This window comes from Cherax quadricarinatus, chromosome 15 (genome assembly GCF_038502225.1).
Source record: "Cherax quadricarinatus isolate ZL_2023a chromosome 15, ASM3850222v1, whole genome shotgun sequence".
Lineage (NCBI taxonomy): Eukaryota > Metazoa > Arthropoda > Malacostraca > Decapoda > Parastacidae > Cherax > Cherax quadricarinatus.
The window spans coordinates 44748403-44769943 of record NC_091306.1 but is presented as its reverse complement, the minus strand read 5'-3'; the positions used below and the strand labels follow the sequence as shown (position 1 = coordinate 44769943).

At 40.0% G+C, this 21541-nt stretch overlaps 1 protein-coding gene across 3 annotated transcripts in view; it reads right to left on the bottom strand.

The window, feature by feature from the left end:
• Positions 1-21541, bottom strand: part of Phm (Peptidylglycine-alpha-hydroxylating monooxygenase) — a 145441-nt gene that overhangs the window by 12874 nt on the left and 111026 nt on the right. Inside the window, exon 9 of one of the 3 annotated variants that reach the window (XM_053797950.2) lies at positions 19953-20242. The exons of 1 other annotated variant lie outside the window; for it this stretch is intronic. In XM_053797950.2, the coding sequence (XP_053653925.1) occupies positions 20086-20242 (157 nt within the window). In that variant the 3' untranslated portion in view covers positions 19953-20085. Of the gene's footprint in view, positions 1-19952; positions 20243-20527; positions 21239-21541 lie in introns of those variants that run through there. One more of the 3 variants, XM_053797949.2, reaches the window with a different exon arrangement.

Below are 21541 nucleotides of genomic sequence, written 5' to 3'. Positions count from 1 at the left end.
TTTCCTGAAGGGTATCGCGGTATGACGGTGGTAAAACTTCGCGGATTAATTGGAACAGGACGGTAAGGGGCGGTAAGGGGCTGGTGGACAGCGATGATCTGGCGTGAAAGTGGACTGAGCAGTAGTATGATAAGGGTGGAACGGGAGGGGGGGGGGGTTGGTTCTGGTATGTTATTGGTGTGGATGAGCAATGGTTTCTCCAGTTGATATAGTTGCAACGTTGGTTGTTTGGTTAATCTAAATTGCAATAATCCAAATGTCTGCTTTTGTATGATTAGTTTTCTATTGTAGTGTTATGGAGTCTCTATTGAACTGTATGCTTTACATGTATTGTTTCATTTAACGTACCTTGCTTATGCTTGTCCTGTGCACCCGGGGATACCTGGGTTTTGTAGAGGACTCTGTTATCACGTATTAATCAACCTTTGCTTTATGTTTTACGGATATCTGGCGGTTGTCACTGTTTTATGTTATAACAAAATACTGATTTATATGCACTGTAACTGGTTGGAGTTATTCCTTCATATATATGAGACCTAAAACAGAGCTGTATTAGTCATTTTATGTTAGGGTGTTTGAATCATGACGAACATTTTAAGTCATTGTGTGCGCTACATATTTTTAGTTGTACAAGTTAGGTGTAATGTACGCGTGTGCTTAGTGTATATGTAGGAAAGCATATATGTGAAAGTTGGATAGGGTTAAGGGACGGGACATGGCTACAGTCGGTGGCAGCATGAGTATTTATTGTGGTACTGTTATGTATTTAGTATTGTATTTTACCTGTTAGAACAGTTGGTGTCTAGGCGCCAGTGAGCTGTGTTTAGCACAATGTATACATTGTAAAATGTGTCTGATACAACATTTAAAATGTTAGGATAGCAGCTGGCATTTTGTCACTACTGTAGAGTTGTTATTGTCACTAATATAATATGTTCTTAGGTTTAAATTGGTTTGGTTACTTTATAAGTTAAATAAACAACGGTGTAATGTTGTACATTTTGGTGGACTGGGGTAATGGGGGGGGGGTTATACTGCTGCATTTTTGCGGCACGTAATTTTACTGTGTGTGTATATTGGATTTTGTTGATGGGGAGGGTTAAGGGGATTCTGTATTTTGTCTTACTCGCACATTTATATTTTGTTGCAATGGAATTATGTATCATGGCTGTATTCATCAGTATTTTGACATTACTGCATGGCGCAGTGTTTCCATAATGATGATTTTATATTATCTGTCGATAATCTGACTCTGTATACTTTTGTTTAGTTAATGTATTGTATGTTTTTAAATAAAATATAAAAAAAAAGTTCTATGGTGTGGTGGGGTAGTTCTGTGGTGTGGTGGGGTAGTTCTGTGGTGTGGTGGGGTAGTTCTGTGGTGTAGTGGGGTAGTTCTGTGGTGTGGTGGGGTAGTTCTGTGGTGTGGTGGGGTAGTTCTGTGGTGTGGTGGGGTAGTTCTATGGTGTGGTGGGGTAGTTCTGTGGTGTGGTGGGGTAGTTCTGTGGTGTGGTGGGGTAGTTCTGTGGTGTAGTGGGGTAGTTCTGTGGTGTGGTGGGGTAGTTCTGTGGTGTGGTGGGGTAGTTCTGTGGTGTGGTGGGGTAGTTCTGTGGTGTGGTGGGGTAGTTCTGTAGTAATGTTGGGTAAATAACAAAAAGGCACAATACCGTGACTGGAACGATACACAAATAACCCGCACATAAAAGAGAGAAGCTTACGACGACGTTTCGGTCCGACTTGGACCATTGACAAAGTCACACAGTGTGACTTTGTCAATGGTCCAAGTCAAATTCAAATTCAAAGTTTATTCTCTATAAGGATTACAATGCTGAGTTTACAGAAATTTGGTTATTGTTTGGTTTACATGTAGTAAAATTGTGATTACAGAGTGTACCACTAGAACGCTTAGCATGGCTAGGCATTTCGGGCATACTTAGTTTTATTCGTAATTGTAAAATATTACAAATTATGAGGTAAGTTGTTATTATGGCTAAGTGACTAAATACTAGTTTATGAGTTTAGCAATGTGAATGCTTTTGTTTTGGCACAGTATATAGTTTCAGTATTGGAGTATCACAGGATTCATTATTTTAAGACTGAGATTAATATTTCTGTTTATGGTCAAATGAGTGAGCGAGTGTAAGTGTGAACCACCAGGTGGTATTTGTGTAGTTAGTTGACGGGGTGTATCAGGGAGATAAGATGTTTTCTAATGGTAGTTTTGAAGGTGATGAATGTGTCTGCAGTTCTAGAGTTCTCAGGTAGGGTATTCCAGATTTTAGGGCCTTTGACATACATTGAATTTTTGTAAAGGTTTAGTCGGACACGGGGAATGTCGTAGAGATGTTTGTGTCTGGTGTTATGCCTGTGGGTTCTGTCACAACTATCAAGAAAGCGTTTTAGGTCAAGGTTGATATTAGAGTTTAAGGCCCTGTAGATGTAGATTGCACAGTAGTAAGTGTGGATGTACTGAACTGGGAGTAAGTTTAGATCTTTGAAGAGTGGGGGGGTGTGCTGCCAGGGATGGGATTTAGTGATTATTCTTACTGCAGCTTTTTGTTGGGTTATTATTGGCTTTAGGTGTGTTGCTGCAGTTGATCCCCAAGCACAAATAGCATAGGTGAGGTATGGATAAATAAGTGAGTGGTATAGTGTGAGAAGGGCATTTTGCGGCACGTAGTATCGTATCTTGGAGAGGATCCCAACCGTTTTGGATACTTTTTTGGCTATATGCTGGATATGGGTGCTGAAATTCAGGTTGTTGTCAAGGTATAAGCCTAGGAATTTTCCCCCATTATTTCTGGTAATTAGAGTGTTGTCAATCTTAATGTTAATTTGTGCATCTCCTGCTCTGCTACCAAACATAATATAGTAAGTTTTGTCAGTGTTAAGCGTAAGTTTATTGGCTGTCATCCAAGTCGATATTTTAATCAGCTCCTCATTCACAATGGTGTTGAGGGTGGCAAGATTAGGGTGAGAGATGACATAAGTCGTGTCATCAGCAAAGAGAATGGGTTTCAGGTGTTGGGATACGTTTGGAAGGTCATTGATGTATATGAGGAAGAGCAGGGGACCAAGGACACTTCCCTGCGGAACTCCAGTATCAAGTGGCCGTTTTGCAGATGCTGTGTCTTTAATGGTGACGTACTGATACCTATTAGTAATGTAAGATTTGAAATAAGCAAGCGCATGGCCTCTTATACCGTAGTGGTCAAGTTTGTGGAGTAGGATTTCGTGGTTTACTGTGTCAAAAGCTTTTCTTAGGTCAATAAAAATTCCTAGTGGATATTCCTTATTTTCCAATGCTGTGTAAAGCAGATCTAACATTTTTATGATTGCATCATTAGTGCTTTTATTTTTCCTGAATCCAAACTGGCAGGGGTTGAGTATGTTTTGAGCCATTATAAATGAATACAGTCTCTTGTACACGAGTTTCTCAAAGATTTTGGATAGCAATGGTAAGTTAGATATTGGCCTATAGTTGTTTAAGTCTGTAGGGTCACCACCTTTATGTATTGGTGTAACCCTTGCCATCTTGAGTAGTTTCGGGAAGGTGCTAGTCTCTATTGACTTGTTAAAAAGTAATGAAATAGCATGCGAAAGGACATGGGCCGCTCGCTTGTACAGTAATGGTGGGACATGAGACAGATTCCCCGAGTTATTTTTAAGTGACTTTATGATCTCAATGACTTCCGTGGGCTCAGTTGGTGCAAGATAGAAGGAATTAGGGAAATTTCCATCTAGGTAGTCCCCGGCATGGGCATTGGTATGTGGGATTTTACTGGCGAGATTAGATCCTATGTTTGAGAAGAAGTCGTTTATCTTGTTAGCTGTGTCAGTGGGATGTAGTGGTGTTTCATTAGGTTTAGTTAGGACAATATTCTTGGTTTTTCTCAGTTTGTGGGTCCCTAGAATCTGAGAGAGTGTTTTCCAGGTCTTTTTTATATCTCCTCTAGTGTCTGTGAATCTACTGAAGTAGTATAGTTGTTTGGCTTTTTTTATTACTTTGGTGAGAGCTGATGAATAGTGTTTAAGAGTATCTTTGTGTATTAAGCCCTGTCTATATTGCTTTTCATATTGGTGTTTCTTGTCAATGGATTTCAGAATGGTGCTGGTTAGCCATGGGCAACCAAGCCGTTTGTTTGTGATCTGTTTTGTTTTTATTGGACAATGTTTGTTGTATAGTTTAAGTAATTTGTTAAGAAAGATGTCTGTCCAGTCATCAATACCATTGGCCTTGGAGAATTCTGTAGGCCAATCAACAGTCTCTAGGTCAGCTGTGAACTTCCTTACTGAGGCCTCGTCATGGAGTCTAAATGAGACTTTGTTGTATTCAAGTGGCGGTTTACTAATGTTTGTCAGGAGGAAGGTAGGGTAGTGGTCTGTAGTGCTATCTGTGATTATCCCTGATTTAAGGGGGGCTAGTATATTGGTCCATATGTGGTCTATTATGGTTGCACTTGTCTCAGTGAGCCTGGTTGGTTTAGTTATTGTTGGTATGAGAAGTGTGTTGTTCATATTGTTGATGAAATCAGTTACAGGCTGATCATCTAGTAAGCCAAGGTTGATGTTGAAGTCTCCAGCTAAGAGAAGGTGGTGCTTATTCATTTGTCTGTTTGTTATTAGTGACTTTAATTTCTCACTGAAATTTGGGATGTTTGTGTGAGGTATCCGGTAAATGGCACCGATTGTTATAGGCGTCTTAAGGTTTTTTACAGTAAAATTAGCAAAAATGTATTCCCCATATTCATCACTAAAGCAAGTGGTGCTAAGACAAGATAATTGGTTAGAGTAATAGATTGCAATACCACCCCCAACTTGGTTTGTTCTGCAGTTGTGAATTGCTGTGTATCCTGGTAGAGGGTAGATATCTATTGTGTCCTGCTTAAGCCAGGTCTCAGTAAGAATAATGCAGGAGAAGGGTGTCTTTAGTGATTCAAGGAGTGCTAGGAGGTCATCATAGTGTTTGCTTAAGGACCTGATGTTGTAGTTAAGTACTGATAGACTTTTAGCATTGTTTAGGATAGTGGTGGCTTGTGATGCTGTGTAATAAAGGCAGTTGCTTTCCAATAGGTTTTGATTGGGTGTCAGATTATGGAGGTTTAGATCAGGGTCAACGTGATCAATCATCTTCTAGGTTTAAAATTATCGTTATTTATATCCTGAGTTGTGTGTTGAGTTCTACTACTGATATCTGTAGTGGTTGGAAGTTTGGACAAGTATATAGCTAGAGTATTTTGGTCATGTAGGGTATAGTCACTACTACACATAATGAAGTTGATGTTGTCTATGTGTTGTGCTGGAATGAACTAAAGTACAACTAGGTATAAACTAGTAATATAAAAATACAAATTAAAAATAGAACAAGACTCTCACTTGTAATTGCACAAGGTCTAATAATGACTTTTGTGGAGTCTATGTTTTGAGCTAGAGTGAGCTAAAGTACAATAGGTTTAATCTAATAATATAAAAGTACAAATTAAAAATAGCACTAGTCTCTCACTAGTAATTGCACTATGGTCTAATATAGTGAATTTGGTATTGACTATGTCTTGAGGTAGAATGAGCTATGGTACAACTGAATTTAATCTAATAATATAAAAATACAAATTACAAATAGCACCAGTCTCTCACTAGTAATTGCACAATGGTCTAGTATAGTGAATTTGGTATTGACTATGTATTGAGCTAGAATGAGCTAGAGTAAAACTGTGATTAATCTAATAATATAATAAAGGAACAAGACTCTCAGTTGTAATTGCACTAAGGTCTTATATAAGTTGTTTACAAGAATTAGAGTATAATTAGATTTAAATTGACAGGATAAAATGCACAAATTAAGGTAGCAAAATAATAATAAAAAAAAGAATTGATAAAAATAAAAATGGCAATGACTTGGTTATAATATGCTAGTAAGATGGTAGACAGGATGATATAAAAGTTGTAGTTGAAAATACTAGGTTAAAAAAGTATGGAATAAAAATGGTCAATAAAAGAAGTTTACAATAAGTTTGATCAATATAGTTTAAAGTAAAATTGGGCAATAATAGGGATTTAGAATAAAATTGGGCAATTGAGTATTTTTTAAAGTGAGGTAGAATTATTGAAGACAAGTTATGGTTAGTTTATAAAAAAATAAGATGGAACAGTGATGTGGTAAGTTGTAAAAAAGGAGATAGATTCTGTTGATATTTAATACAATTAAGACTATGAGGTAGAATGGTCGTTGAGTACAACAATGACAATTAAAAGTAGTTGGAGTATTAGAATTTTAGGGGGGCACAAATTTATGACAATATAACACTAACGGTGGACTATGGGTATTATCTGCACTTTACTCTGATTCTGTTAGTCCAGCCTCACTTAGGCCGGACCGAAACGTCGTCGTAAGCTTCTCTCTTTTATGTGCGGGTTATTTGTGTAATGTTGGGTAGTTCTATGGTGTGGTGCGGTAGTTCTGTGGTGTGGTGGGGTAGCTATGTAGTAATGTTGGGTAGTTCTATGGTGTGGTGGGGTAGTTCTGTGGTGTGGTGGGGTAGTTCTATGGTGTGGTGGGGTAGTTCTGTAGTAATGTTGGGTAGTTCTATGGTGTGGTGCGGTAGTTCTGTGGTGTGGTGGGGTAGTTCTGTGGTGTGGTGGGGTAGCTCTGTAGTAATGTTGGGTAGTTCTATGGTGTGGTGGGGTAGTTCTGTGGTGTGGTGGGGTAGCTCTGTAGTAATGTTGGGTAGTTCTATGGTGTGGTAGGGTAGTTCTGTGGTGTGGTGGGGTAGCTCTGTAGTAATGTTGGGTAGTTCTATGGTGTGGTGGGGTAGTTCTATGGTGTGGTGGGTGTCATGCCCCTATGGTTAACCTTCCTTTAATATTACATTGCGGTTATTTCCTTTAATAGCTAAATTGGAAATGAACGTCCTTGTATTATTAAGACTAATTCTTATTAAGTTATTATAATTTATGTAACATGGCCATGATAAGTTTAATTGGAGGTATAGTAACCTACCTGCCGCCCGGTGTGCCGGTGTATAGTTAGCCGTGATGTTCGATGGTTATACCCCCCTCCCCCCCCCCTTTATGTTCAACTACTCTACTGAGTGTTGGCGAGTCACGTCACGTGACCCACTTGACTTGTATGCTCATGGTTGAGGGACGAGCAGTGAAGAAGTAGCAGCCAACGAGAACACTCCTGCTCGTCTCTGGTAACTGGCCAAGGTTTATTAGCCGGCCTGGACATATTCTGTTTTATTCTGACTGCTTCCAATTGGGAAACAAGACTTTATACATTAAAGTAATCTCCATTTATATATATGTTATATCTAGGATCTCCTCCTAATCGTCTGTTTTGAAAGCCTTATGTATATGTTGGATACTATAGAAGAAACATGTATTCTTAACTTATATACGATAATTCGTATATTATAACTGGCTTTTGTTATATTATGAATATACATAATTAAAATTAGGCATTCCGGAGGATCATTATTATTACCCTAACCTCTCTGACCAAAATTGTTATGCTCTAAAAAGAAGGAAATAGTTGTTACAATACTTGGAGTGTAACAGTGGGGTAGTTCTGTGGTGTGGTGGGGTAGTTCTGTGGTGTGGTGGGGTAGTTCTGTAGTAATGTTGGGTAGTTCTATGGTGTGGTGCGGTAGTTCTGTGGTGTGGTGGGGTAGTTCTGTGGTGTGGTGGGGTAGCTCTGTAGTAATGTTGGGTAGTTCTATGGTGTGGTGGGGTAGTTCTGTGGTGGGGTAGTTCTATGGTGTGGTGGGGTATCGCCATGGTGAGGTGGGGTAGCTCTGTAGTAATGTTGGGTAGTTCTATGGTATGGTGGGGTAGTTCTATGGTAGGGTGGTTCTATGGTGTGGTGGGGTAGTGCCATGGTGAGGTGGGGTAGCTCTATAGTAATGTTGGGTAGTTCTATGGTGTGGTGGGGTAGTTCTATGGTGTGGTGGGGTAGTTCTATGGTGGGGTAGTTCTATGGTGTGGTGGGGTAGTGCCATGGTGAGGTGGGGTAGCTCTGCAGTAATGTTGGGTAGTTCTATGGTGTGGTGGGGTAGTTCTATGGTGGGGTAGTTCTATGGTGTGGTGGGGTAGTGCCATGGTGAGGTGGGGTAGCTCTATAGTAATGTTGGGTAGTTCTTTGGTGTGATGGGGTAGTTCTATGGTGGGGTAGTTCTATGGTGTGGTGGGGTAGTTCTATGATGTGGTGGGGTAGTTGTATGGTGTGGTGGGGTAGTTCTATGGTGTGGTGGGGTAGTTCTATGATGTGGTGGGGTACTTTTATGAAGTGGTGGGGTAGTTCTATGGTGTGGTGGGGTAGTTCTATGGTGTGGTGGGGTACTTTTATGAAGTGGTGGGGTAGTTCTATGGTGTGGTGGGGTATTTCTATGAAGTGGTGGGGTAGTTCTATGGTGGGGTAGTTCTATGGTGTGTTGGGGTAGTTCTATGATGTGGTGGGGTAGTTCTATGGTGTGGTGGGATAGTTCTATGATGTGGTGGGGTAGTTCTATGGTGTGCTGGGGTAGTTCTATGGTGTGCTGGGGTAGTTCTATGATGTGGTGGGGTAGTTCTATGGTGTGGTGGGGTAGTTCTATGGTGTAGTGGGGTAGTTCTATGATGTGGTGGGGTAGTTCTATGTGGTGAGGTAGTTCTATGGTGTGGTGTAGTTTTTTGATGTGGGGGGTAGTTCCATTATTTGATGGAGTTGTTCTATGGTGTCGTGGGGTAGTTCTGTGGTGTGGGAATAGTTCTTTGTGTTGTTGGTAGTTCTATGATGTTGGTGGAGTAGTTGTATTGTGTGGTGGAGTAGATATACTGTGTTGTGTGGTAGTTATATGGAGTGATGAGGTAGTTAAATGGTTTGTTGGGGGTAGTTCTGTCGTATGGGGACAGTTCCATGGTATAGTGGGGTAATTCTGGGGTGGGGTAGTTCTTTGATATGGAGAGGTAGTTCTGCGTGGTGGTTCTAGTTCTATGGTTTAGGGGTATTTCTGTGTGGTGGGGTAGTTGTATGGTGTGGTGGGGTAGTTGTATGGTGTGGTGGGGTAGTTGTATGGTGTGGTGGGGTAGTTGTATGGTGTGGTGGGGTAGGTCTAGGGTGTGGTGTTGCAGTTCTATGGTGTGGCAGGGTATTTCTGTGTGGTAGTAGTTCTATGGTGTGCCGGGGTAGTGCTATGGTGTGGTTGGAGTAGTTCTGTGGTGTAGTGGGGTAGTTCTGTGGTATGGGGACAGTTCTATGGTATGGCGTTGTTTATTCTGTTGTGGGGGTATTTCTATGATGTGGTGAGGTTGTTCTGTATGGTGGTGGTACTTCTATGATTTACGGGTATTTCTGTGGTGTGGTGGGGTTGTTGTATGGTGTTGTGGGGTAGTTCTAGGATGTGGTGGGGTAGTTCTATGGTGTGGTGGGGTAGTTCTCTGGTGTGGTGGGGTAGTTCTGTGGTGAGGTAGGGTAGTTCTGTGGTGAGGTAGGGTAGTTCTGTGGTGTAGTGCTGTTCTGTGGTGAGGTAGGGTAGTTCTGTGGTGAGGTAGGGTAGTTCTGTAGTGAGGTAGGGTAGTTCTGTGGTGAGGTAGGGTACTCCTGTGGTGAGGTGGGGTATTTCTGTGGTGAGGTGGGGTATTTCTGTGATGTGTGCTGAGAGAAGTTCTATAGTGTATTTCTACAGTGGCTGAGTGGGAAAGTTCTCCCGGTTATGTATGGTTTAAATATTACCAATGTTTTTTATGAACTACATTTCGCTGTGGAAAGAGTTTTATCAAGTTGTCTTGACGAAGTTCCAACCAGAGGAAAACGTTCTCTATGATAAAGTTTTACTCTGCACTAAGTTTCATTTTACTAGACTTGTAAGCAAAAAGTTCCATCCTACATTTTTTTCTGACCCGGAGGATGGAGAAGTTCTTTTGTTTTATTGGGTGATCATCACGAGGTGGTGACTGTGATGGCTTTGTGGGAGTTGGTGATTCTCTGGGATATGTAGCGGTCTCTTATGATTTAATCATATATATATCGTTTTTCTTGGAGATTCACTTGAGAAGTGATCTTCAGACGCCTATGACCACAGGCACAGGTATAGCCATTCAACAAGGTTGAACGGTCTCATTATTTAAGAAGGACATTTTCTTTGGAGGGTATGGAATACGGGATCCGTTCTCTGAGAAATGGAATTACGATTGTTACTCTGGTTAAGGGAGATATGATTGATGATCTGGGTAAGTTGGTGACTGATAGGTTACAGATAGCTGATTAGTCAAAAAGAAAATAATGGCTGGTTTGTTGATAGGCTGTGATTTCTTGGTTGGCTAGTAAGGGAGGAGGTGGGTCTTTGACAGGTAAGGGAATGGTTTTCATACTGGTTAAAATTAAGGGCGAGACAGGTACGTCAGCTGGTAGAGCAATGTACATGTGAGCCAGTGCTACCTGTCCCCGATATATTAAGCTTATTTTGCAGTGTTTTACAATGTGTCACTTTCTGTACACCCCTTTTAAAATCAAATATTTACTGCTGGAGGTTAGGGTAAATTTCCTAACTCTAACTGTAATTAGCTTAAGTTTCTCGTATTGTTATCTGCCAATACCGAACTTTCTTAACCTGGTGGGTTATGTCGAGCCGAAAATGTCGAAATTACTTTTTTTCCTCTTTTTTTTTTTTTATATAGTCCGGGGATTTGGTCCCTGGACCGGAGTGACGAGAGTCGCTCCTCTCACCACTCTTTATTAAATATGAAGGATGGGCTAGACAAGGTATGTCATTAGAAACAAAACAAATTTTTTAATGCAGATCCACTTTATTGACACACACACAGTGCAAGAGTGACTAAAAGACTATATTTTTCCATACTTTAGCAATCGTATTTATTCGCCTTCCAGTTTTACATTAAAAAAAAATGTAGATACAGGTTCCTTTTTTTTTTGTTATTGCCAGCTTAATAAGAGTTTTATTGCTCTTCACGAAGCTTGGTTATCATTAAGCTTTTTAGTGTGTGTCTGGTGAAGCATCACTGAAGCCAAGACTGAGATGTATTAATATTTTAATGGGAAATATTTATCAGGTTAAACTAAGAGAACTCGTTTAAGTCATCACTTCCCGTCCATCAAAGTGGTGACTCAAGCTGGTGACTGCAGGTTAATGAATCCATACACACGCACGCTCACACACACGCACACACACACACACACACACACACACACACACACACACACACACACACACACACACACACACACACACACACACATACACACACACACACTATACAATGTATGCACATCTGGCAAATCCGAAATTAGTTTTTAAGAATCTTAAAAGAATCATCACACTATGTACGACACACGTCAAGCCCGTCCCGGAGTATACAGCAGGAGCATGGAACACATACCCGATCAAGCACGTGAAGGATGTGGAAAGTGTGCAGAGGTCTGACAAGAAACAGCTGCTAGAGTTTCTAACATTGCTCCAGTCCAGAACCAGCCTGACCTACTGAGGTCTCAGCTGCTTTGAGAAGTCAGTCCCCCCATTATGATGTACCACGGTCTGGCAGCCAGATTCTGCTCTTTTTCTATGTCGTTAACCCTTTGACTGTCGCGGCCGTATATATACGTCTTACGAGGTACCGTGTTTGACGTATATATACTCATAAATTCTAGCGGCTTCAAATCAAGCAGGAGAAAGCTGGTAGGCCCACATGTGAGAGAATGGGTCTGTGTGGTCAGTGTGCACCATATAAAAAAATCCTGGAGCACGCAGTGCATAATGAGAAAAAAAAAACTCCGACCGTTTTTTTTAATTAAAATGCCGACTTTGTGGTCTATTTTCATATAGTATTTATTGTTGTATTCTCGTTTTCTTGGTCTCATTTGATAGAATGGAAAACATATTATAGAAATAGAGGTGATTTTGATTGATTTTACTATAAAAAGAACCTAGAAATGGAGCGGAAATTTGGGGAAATGTTTGATTTTTGCCAATGTTCAAAAGTAAACAAATGATGCCATTGTCCAATAAATGTCCAACTAGCCATTCTAATATGCAGTCATGAATGGGTTGATGTTATTTATACAATTATTACAGTATTGCAGTAGTCTGCATAATAGTAAGTCTTCTATTTTTTGTTTGAATAAAAATTCAAAATAGAAAGCAAGAGTAATATTAGAGGGGCCTGGAGACTATTACTGATGAGCAAAGAAAATGTTATTTTAGAGCCAGGAATGTCTGCATTGTTCATTCTGAACCTTATTTTGAAATTGTCATATTTTTTAGTTTTCGTGAAATTGACCAAATTGCAAATTTCTGACCACATTATTAGGTAGTTAAAATCGGTAAATGGGCAGTTTCTTGTACTCAATTGATAGAAAAAATAGAGTTCTAAAGAAATAGCTATGAGGTTGGGCGACTGGAATAATGGAAGTAGCTGAAAATAGTTCTGAAAGTGGGCGAAATCGCCGATTTGTAAACAGCGCCGAGGTCAGGATTGGGGGTTGCGACAGTCAAAGGGGCTCTTTTTCTATGTCGTTAAGCAACAAGGGAAAGGGAGGAGAGAGGGAGATGCAAGCTCATCATGTGCCAACCCGTGAAATCTCAAGATGCTTTGAGAATTTGAATGCCTCTTCTGACAGGAAGCTAAATAGACCTTAGGTGTGACGGGTGGGGAGAACCAAACTGGAACCTGGTCGTCATCTTCCCAGTTTCACTCTTCCACTACTATCAAGAAGTAGAGCTGAAGAGTAGTAGTAGTAGTAGTAGTAGTAGTAGTAGTAGTAGTAGTAGTAGTAATAATAGTAGTAGTAGTAGAAGTAGTAGTAGTAGTAGTAGTAAAAGTGGTGAAGAAAATGCGACTAGAATCATGAAGTGCCCAGATAATTTGTGCTTTGAAGGAAAGTGACCTGTATCAAGCAATTTTCGGCGCCTTCGAAGTCCACCCAGGCGATGTTGTCCCACCCGGGGATATGCTAGGGTCAGCGGATGCTATCTGGTACCCCATTTTTCTAGTAAGGGCATACTTGAAGAACCTGAAAGTAAGGCTATAGAAAAGAAGTGAAGCACTAAAGCCTTCAATTCTTCCTCATGTTCTGTTTAAATCCCTGAAAGTCTTACTCAGTCTCACCTGTGAAACTCCCTACTCTGCACAGCCACTTCTTGCATTCCTCTGTACCAGCCAGGCTGACAGTTGGTGGTGGGTTGTTGGGGTCCCCTCAACTGCTCTGGTAGGCTGTCAGGTTTATATATCAACCAAATGGGCGAGAGGTTGGAGTCTGTCACTAGCACGCTGAGTACACATATTTGTCTCCACTGTATGAGTTAAAAGCCAGCAGCAGTGACAGAACTCGCTTTGGTCTCTAACTCTTTATTACTTTGATTCATGTGGTGTCTACCTGCACTGTTGCTCTACTTCACTCTGTAAATATTGATGGTGGTAATATACAAGCACTCTAAAAACTGCCCTTGGTGTTTGCCTTTGCCATTATTCTCGTGGTTTGCTAATGGCCTTAGGGCTTGATTTATAGCCAGATATTACAGGCCTTTTATTTGTACCTATGTTCGTAATAGAGTGTAATATTGCCGTAAATTGGCTATGTCCAGCAGTGTACTGAAAAAATAAGGATCTTAAAGCGGATCTTACATACAGAATGAAAACTAGTTGAGAGTAAACAACAGAAGTCTGTGGTACGGAGGAGAGCAAAACTAGGTGTTACAAAGTTACAGATTAAGTTTAAATCTCCTGCAGTAGCCAGTTATAACTGAACAATGTGGAAGAAAGATGGAGGCGCAAGAAACGGTGATTCCCTAGAATTAAAGAATCATTATAAACTAAATAAAGTGGAGATATGATTCATTATTCATGTTAATCATGTCCTTTTCTTTAGTGAGAAAATGACTGTGTTTAGTGTGTTTAGTTTACTGTTACTTTTCATTTCTCTGAGTATTCAGAAGGTAAAAATATTATTTTTAAAAGTAAACTAATAATGCTGAGTTAATTCTCATGTTTCAGCTCTAATAAGCAATAACATGAGACCAATGTTCCATTGGTTTTTTCTTACATTGTGAAATATATTATAAAACTTTACATAGATGAATATAATAACGATTGATGCCCTGTAAAAAAGACTGCAGTTACTGTCTCGTGTTTTCTGCTAATGGTTTGTTCAAAGAGATGATTATTATTATAATCAAAAAGAAGCGCTAAGCCACAAGGACTATACAGCGCTGCACTCAAAGAGATGAGAAGCTTGTTATTTCCTAGATAATACTTAAGAGTAAGCTTAAGGTGATCATGGGAAGGGAAAGGAGTCTGGAAAGCCAGCCCTGAAATACGTACGTAAATAAATTATTTTTTTTCTTAATAATTAAGTTCTATTATCTTTATATTTAATGTTATCAATATTTTGTAAATGAGGAGGGAGATAAAACCTAGAAAAATAAGTTTAGTTGCTTCCGTCTAGTTTTGGATTGAAAGGTAATTAACCAGTCTCATAGTCTGTGATAGTAATAATAGCTTATTTCTACTCCTTTATTCATTTAAGGGAATTACTGAAGATGTTCACTCAGTTCTCTTATTATTTTTTATTGTTATTGCTAATTATTTTATGAGGATGTGTATAAAATTATTAATGAAAGATTGGTATAATGGTGAGCCTGTAAAAGTGTCGTACCTAGAAATGTATTGTTACCACCGTAGTTATTCTCAATATAAGAATGATCAGGCATTAGGCGTAGCCTGTTGCCTTGTTTTGTGGCATCAAGGTGTAGCTTGGTGCCTTGTTTTGTGGCATCAAGGTGTAGCCTGGTGCCTTGTTTTGTGGCATCAAGGTGTAGCTTGGTGCCTTGTTTTGTGGCATCAAGGTGTAGCCTGGTGCCTTGTTTTGTGGCATCAAGGTGTAGCTTGGTGCCTTGTTTTGTGGCATCAAGGTGTAGCCTGGTGCCTTGTTTTGTGGCATCAAGGTGTAGCCTGGTGCCTTGTTTTGTGGCATCAAGGTGTAGCCTGGTGCCTTGTTTTGTGGCATCAAGGTGTAGCCTGGTGCCTTGTTTTGTGGCATCAAGGTGTAGCCTGGTGCCTTGTTTTGTAGCATCAAGGTGTAGCCTGGTACCTTGTTTTGTAGCATCAAGGTGTAGCCTGGTACCTTGTTTTGTAGCATCAAGGTGTAGCCTGGTACCTTGTTTTGTAGCATCAAGGTGTAGCCTGGTACCTTGTTTTATGGCATCAAGGTGTAGCCTGGTACCTTGTTTTGTAGCATCAAGGTGTAGCCTGGTACCTTTTGTAGCATCAAGGTGTAGCCTGGTGCCTTGTTTTGTAGTATCAAGGTGTAGCCTGGTACCTTGTTTTGTAGCATCAAGGTGTAGCCTGGTACCTTGTTTTGTAGCATCAAGGTGTAGCCTGGTACCTTGTTTTATGGCATCAAGGTGTAGCCTGGTACCTTGTTTTGTAGCATCAAGGTGTAGCCTGGTACCTTGTTTTGTAGCATCAAGGTGTAGCCTGGTACCTTGTTTTGTAGCATCAACGTGTAGCCTGGTGCCTTGCTTTGTGGCATCAAGGTGTAGCCTGGTACCTTGTTTTGTGGCATCAAGGTGCAGCTTGGTGCCTTGTTTTGTAGCATCAAGGTGTAGCCTGGTACCTTGTTTTGTAGCATCAAGGTGTAGCCTGGTGCCTTGTTTTGTAGCATCAAGGTGTAGCCTGGTGCCTTGTTTTGTAGCATCAAGGTGTAGCCTGGTACCTTATTTTGCAGCATCAAGGTGATTCCAGGGAGCTCCAGTGAAGTTGCTTCTTTATTTTAAGTTCCAGCTGTTAAGAGAAAGAGGAAGCGAGGCAAAAATTCCTGGAAGTGCTGGAACTGACGAGGGATTGAATTCTGGAGAGTGAATGATAGACTCAAGGAGCAGTATGGGTGCCGTATGTGTGGCCCTATTTTGATATACGTTTTTTCACTATGGAAGGAAATTGCTTCGTCAGAGAGACTAGGAGTAAGACTTGAGAAGGAAGACGTAACAGGAAATGCGCTACGGTGGATGAAAAAAAAAAGCGTTGTATGGGAAAGAAACAAAGTGAGTGAATCCGAAGAGTTGTCATAGTGGGAAAGTGAAACAAGCGGGGTTCCTCAAGGATCAGTATTAGAATCCAAATTGTTTCTGGAATGTGCGAAAGACATACCGGAAGAGATGGAGTCTGATGTAGCCCAGTTTGAAGACTACGTAAAACTGAGGAAAATAAAAATCGATGTGGTTAAAAAGATTACAAATGGTTTTATTCAAAGTGAAAAATTGATCAAACAAGTGGCCACTTGAATTCAACCCCAGCAAGTGCATGGTTATAAAAAATAAGAAAAGGGTAAGAAGACTGGAAACAGAGTACAGATTCCGGAGAGGCTACAAACCTCACTAAAGATAGCAAGAGACCAGGGGGTGAGCACAGTGCCGAGTATATTGCAAGAATCACACATCAACTGAATAAACTCTGCAATGAATGCTGGTTTAGCAGACATAAGAGTAAGTTGCAGGAGTGTCAACAAAGACATTCATAGTGCTATATTCACCACATGTTAGTCTCAGAGGAGTTAACTAAAGGTAACTAACTGAACTTTACGATATTAGAGGACAGAACAACTAAGGGAGACATGATAATGACATACAAAATACTAAGAGGAAATAATAGAGGGGACAGCCGTACAGGTGTGAAACAAGTACTGTACACGAGGGCTTACTTGAAAGTTAAGAACAAAGATGAGTCAGAGAGATGTCAGGAAAATATATCTCAAGCCTTAATTGATTTAGACGAAGTAGCGAAAGAATGCTCCATACACAGTTTAAAGAAAAGGTATGACAGGACCCACGAGGCCAGGAGTAATACCTGGATGCTGCAAGAGACAGGGCCAGGAGCCGAGACTCAACCTCTACAATCACAAACTGGTAAGTACACACATATACACAAATAAACATAAAGACGCACACACAGATACACACACACACACACACACACACACACACACACACACACACACACACACACACACACATGTATACAGCGAAGATTCTGCTCCTTATGTAGAAAAAGCATCGATTTTTTTTACTCTTCCTGGTTATATTTTTGTCAATTCAGTATTGATAGAAGACAGCGGAAAGATCAGCTGAAGAAGTAAACGAGAACGAAAGGAGAATATAAGAAACAGATTAAGATAAACAGGAGGCAAGTGGCGGCTGTAAACATTTAACATCCAAAAGGGTTCGATTCGATGATTTGTTTACTATCGGCTCTCGACTACACGAGTCATGTTAAACTGCATGTCACCTCTATGTACACCATCAGTCACGAATACCTCATTCCCCCAGAATATAAGGATTAAAGCAAACTGTAAGTGTATATACACACTGAGAAATACACACCTCGGTGTATTAAACTTGTGATGGGTGTAAGACGATAAGACTTGTCACGGGTAACGCATTATAGATGGTGGTAATGTTTACTTCACAAGTGCAACTAATGTGACATTTATTGTGGCAACGTTTCGCTCTCCAGGAGCTTTATCAAGCCATTACAAACAATACATGGACACAGAGGGTATATAAAGGCTCAGAGTGAGGTGTAATACTAGTGAGGTACTATTTCGATGTTCACTAGTGGTAGTAGTAGTAGTAGTGGTAGTGACAAAAGTAATACAATATGGTAGAGCAATTAATTCGTACATGAGTAAAAGCTATTACTTGGGTAACATAAAAATAGGTTGGACAAATATAGACTGGAATGAGGCAGCTTGTTTCAGTGTTCACTCTCTGTGCTTTGTGTAGTATAACAGGAGAGACTATGTGATGGCAGGGTTTACTGTTTTCAGGAGGATTCTTGCTAAGACTTCGGAGATGGTGAAGCTGCCGTTGTTTTGTTTAATTGTATTCGAAACAGCGATCAGAGCTGATTCGAGGCACTTGCGTCTGCGGAAATTAGTTTCTTTGATCACTAATTGGGCGTCTCTGAATTTCATGAGATGATTGGTGGAATTTCGGTGTTGTACACAGGCGTTGTTCAAGTTATCGTCCCTACATGCGTAAATGTGTTCATTGAGCCTTTTTATACCCTCTGTGTCCATGTATTGTTTGTAATGGCTTGATAAAGCTCCTGGAGAGCGAAACGTTGCCACAATAAATGTCACATTAGTTGCACTTGTGTCCTTTTACTTTACATATTGTCGGTAATTCTACCAACTTTATTACAATGTTTACTTCGTTAGGGAAAATGTTTCTTAACGCGGGTATTAGTCGTATTATCAGTCTGAGTGCAACTATAGAGGACATCAACCCATTAAAAATTAAGAGAGCATATGATGTGTTTTCTCGATATTTAAACCATATTAACTGTTCAATACTTGGAGTATACCTGGAGAGGGTTTTTGGGGGTCAACGCCCCCGGGGCCTGGTCTGAGACCAGGCCGCGGGGGCGTGGATCAGGGTCTAATCAACCAGGCTGTTACTGCTGGCCGCATTTTAAATATTTGGATCAGTACTGAGCAGGTGGATATGAAGATGGGTGGCAGAGATGTAAAATGTGGGCGGCGGAGATGTGAAGCGTGGATGGAAGAGACATGAGATGTGGGCGATTGAGATGCGAGGTGTGGGTGGCAGAGAAGAGGCGTGGGCTGCAGAGACGACGTGTGGGTGGCAGACACACACTGTTATAGAGGCCAGAAATGTAAAGTGTGGGCTGTAGGATCGATCAAGCGAGCCTGTACAGCTGTCTGGGTAACTAGAGAGAGACTGACTCAACATTTAAGACATGTAATAAAAATATATAGAATATATACAGGGAAGAACGAGTTGAAGATCACACAAGTGAGAGATCCCAAGACAACGCCAGTCGTATATAACACACCTGAAGGTCATGCATAAATACGGCTGCCTATAGGTTTTTCTCTCACTTTTTTATATTCTTTCTTGAAATAAAAGTTCCCAATGTAGAAGACATGATAAATATTAAAAGTAAAATACATCTACAATAATACAAAGACAGCAAATATAAGTGAATATAATAGAATAATATAAGAGAGTAATGCTTCCGTGCTAAAATAAACGAAACAAGTATTAAAGTTATAGAAATAACACTGATAATACTGCACAATACTGAGGAATAGTTGGTAAATCAGTGTTAATGTTAGACGCAGATGTTGTATATCTTCCAATAATTCCCTCTACATGACGGTGCTAGTGTTATTAAAATAGCTGTCTTTTGATATCTTATTAGCGTTTATTGCTATTTTTTTTTAACCTGACCATTAATCACTCTTATTACCATTATCATCTTATTACCTTTATTATCATCACTGTTGTCTGGAGTAGTGATGGTAGACTCAGACTTTCCTCACTGTGACTGAAGACGTCATGTGACGTAGCGTAGTAATGATTCTTTGCCATTGTTAGTAGTATTTTTAATATATTTAATATTTAAATTTGTTCGCAGATTAGTTCCTCTTTGTTCAGTTTGTCTACTCAGGTTTCTCTCGCTAGTTATTAAGTTGCTCATGATTTGCCTCAAAGATGTTCTCATTAGTATTTTTGTTTTTAATTGTAATTGTTAAAACTGTTCTATTAAACTGTGTAAAACACTGCCATGATTAGAAGTGCGTTTTGTCCTTACGCTTTTTACTATCACGTTATTGTACTTACATTTGATAGCCTATCTGTGTATATATATGATATATCTGAAAATCCTGCTCTAATTTCCAAGAATTCTTTTTAAATCTCCAGAACATCAGATGTTTTGGACAAATCATATGATACTGTGACATAACATTGTTGGCTTGATTGAAATTTCTTGACAATCCTCCTCGCCTTTCATTACCTGTTTCCATCACAGTACCAAATATCCTCTGATATATGCAAGATACATTATAGTTCCCGCATTCCTAGTTTTTACATTCTAACTGATGCACCTTAAAAACATCGTTACTCTGATAGTTCTATCTTTCTCAGCCTATTTCCACAACACCCATTTATATTTGTAAATACTTTACTGTACTTATTCCTTCAAGAAGAATTTATTATCCAATAGAGTCACTGGGTTAGACATAATAAATATTTGTAGTTCTTTCGTTGAAGGGGCGAGGGGAATAATTATTTATTCCACAGGCAGGTTCCTGAATCTTGTGTCATTTTTCCAGTAGTAACCCGGTGGACCAGAGGTGAAGCAAAACCTTCTCTGTAGCAGTTTATCAGTTCCACCCTCCACAAAGTACATCATATAGAAATTGCACATTTCATCCACACCCGTGCTCCTTGAGATGGGAAAAACCAAAAGTATTTGATTACAAACTGTTTCACCAGCAGCAGTGTAAGCAGAGCAGTAACTCTGCGGGTGTAAGCAGAGCAGTAACTCTGCGGGTGTAAGTAGAGCAGTAACTCTGCGGGTGTAAGTAGAGCAGTAACTCTGCGGGTGTAAGTAGAGCAGTAACTCTGCGGGTGTAAGTAGAGCAGTAACTCTGCGGGTGTAAGCAGAGCAGTAACTCTGTGTAAGGTGCCGAACGCTTCCACACAACTCAGGTGTAAAAAGAAAAGAAACACTCAACAAAACAATGTAATAAATAACACTTATAAAATATTTTTCAAGGGATAATTAAACATGAAACACTTTTTCAAAGCCAATATAGTTATGAAGTAATTTAAAACAAGCTTACTAAAAAAATATATCGTCTTTTCGAAATATAATGCCGTGAAAAACGTTCATGTTTAAATTAACAATTGGTAATATTGCCACTTATGCCTATGAATCATTGTTACATAAGCCACTATTGCTGCGCTACCTATTGCTTCTACAGGAGATATCTTAGAAGGGAATACAAAATCAACTGAGATCAGCCAGTTACCTACATTAATTTTAAATAGCATGAGCAACTGCATACTTGCAATGCATATGATATGCAGCTTAATTAAAAATGCCTAACTGACATACCTACGACAGGCATTAACTATGATATTCTGTTATAGAGGAGGCGTGTTATACCAGCCTGGGAGTCGAAGTGTCATTACCGAGCATGTGTAAGGGTTCCTCAAGACAAATCACAGGTTATGTCTGGTGAGGGTCGATGCCCTGTTCTTTAGCAGAGGTGCCAACAGACAAAGAGGAGGCGTCCCTATCAGGGATGCTGTTGAGGCCCCCTCGGGTCCAGTAATAGAAGGGGGGCCCAAGGGAGAAACAGTTCTTTTTCTTCAGGATCTTTCCATTCGTCCAGTACATCATATAGAAGTTACACATCTCGTCCTCATTTGTGGAGCTGCAAGGAAGTATGGGGAGGGGATACAGGTGAGCAGTCTACTGGGAACCCACTAAACGAAAGAGGGTTAATAAACTAGTAACTCCTTCCTACGGATTTCTTGCCGAGTTAAAGGTAGTTTAGTAATATTATTAGAACAAATAATAAAAAAAAAAACATTTTTAATTTTATCACTGTCATCTGCCAACCTTCATTCTTTAATATATATATAAGACTTTCCAGCGAATGACCTACGACAGATGTATAATTCCTCTGATATTAAAATTTACAAGTGGATACGATCTCTAGTAGACCTGAGCACTA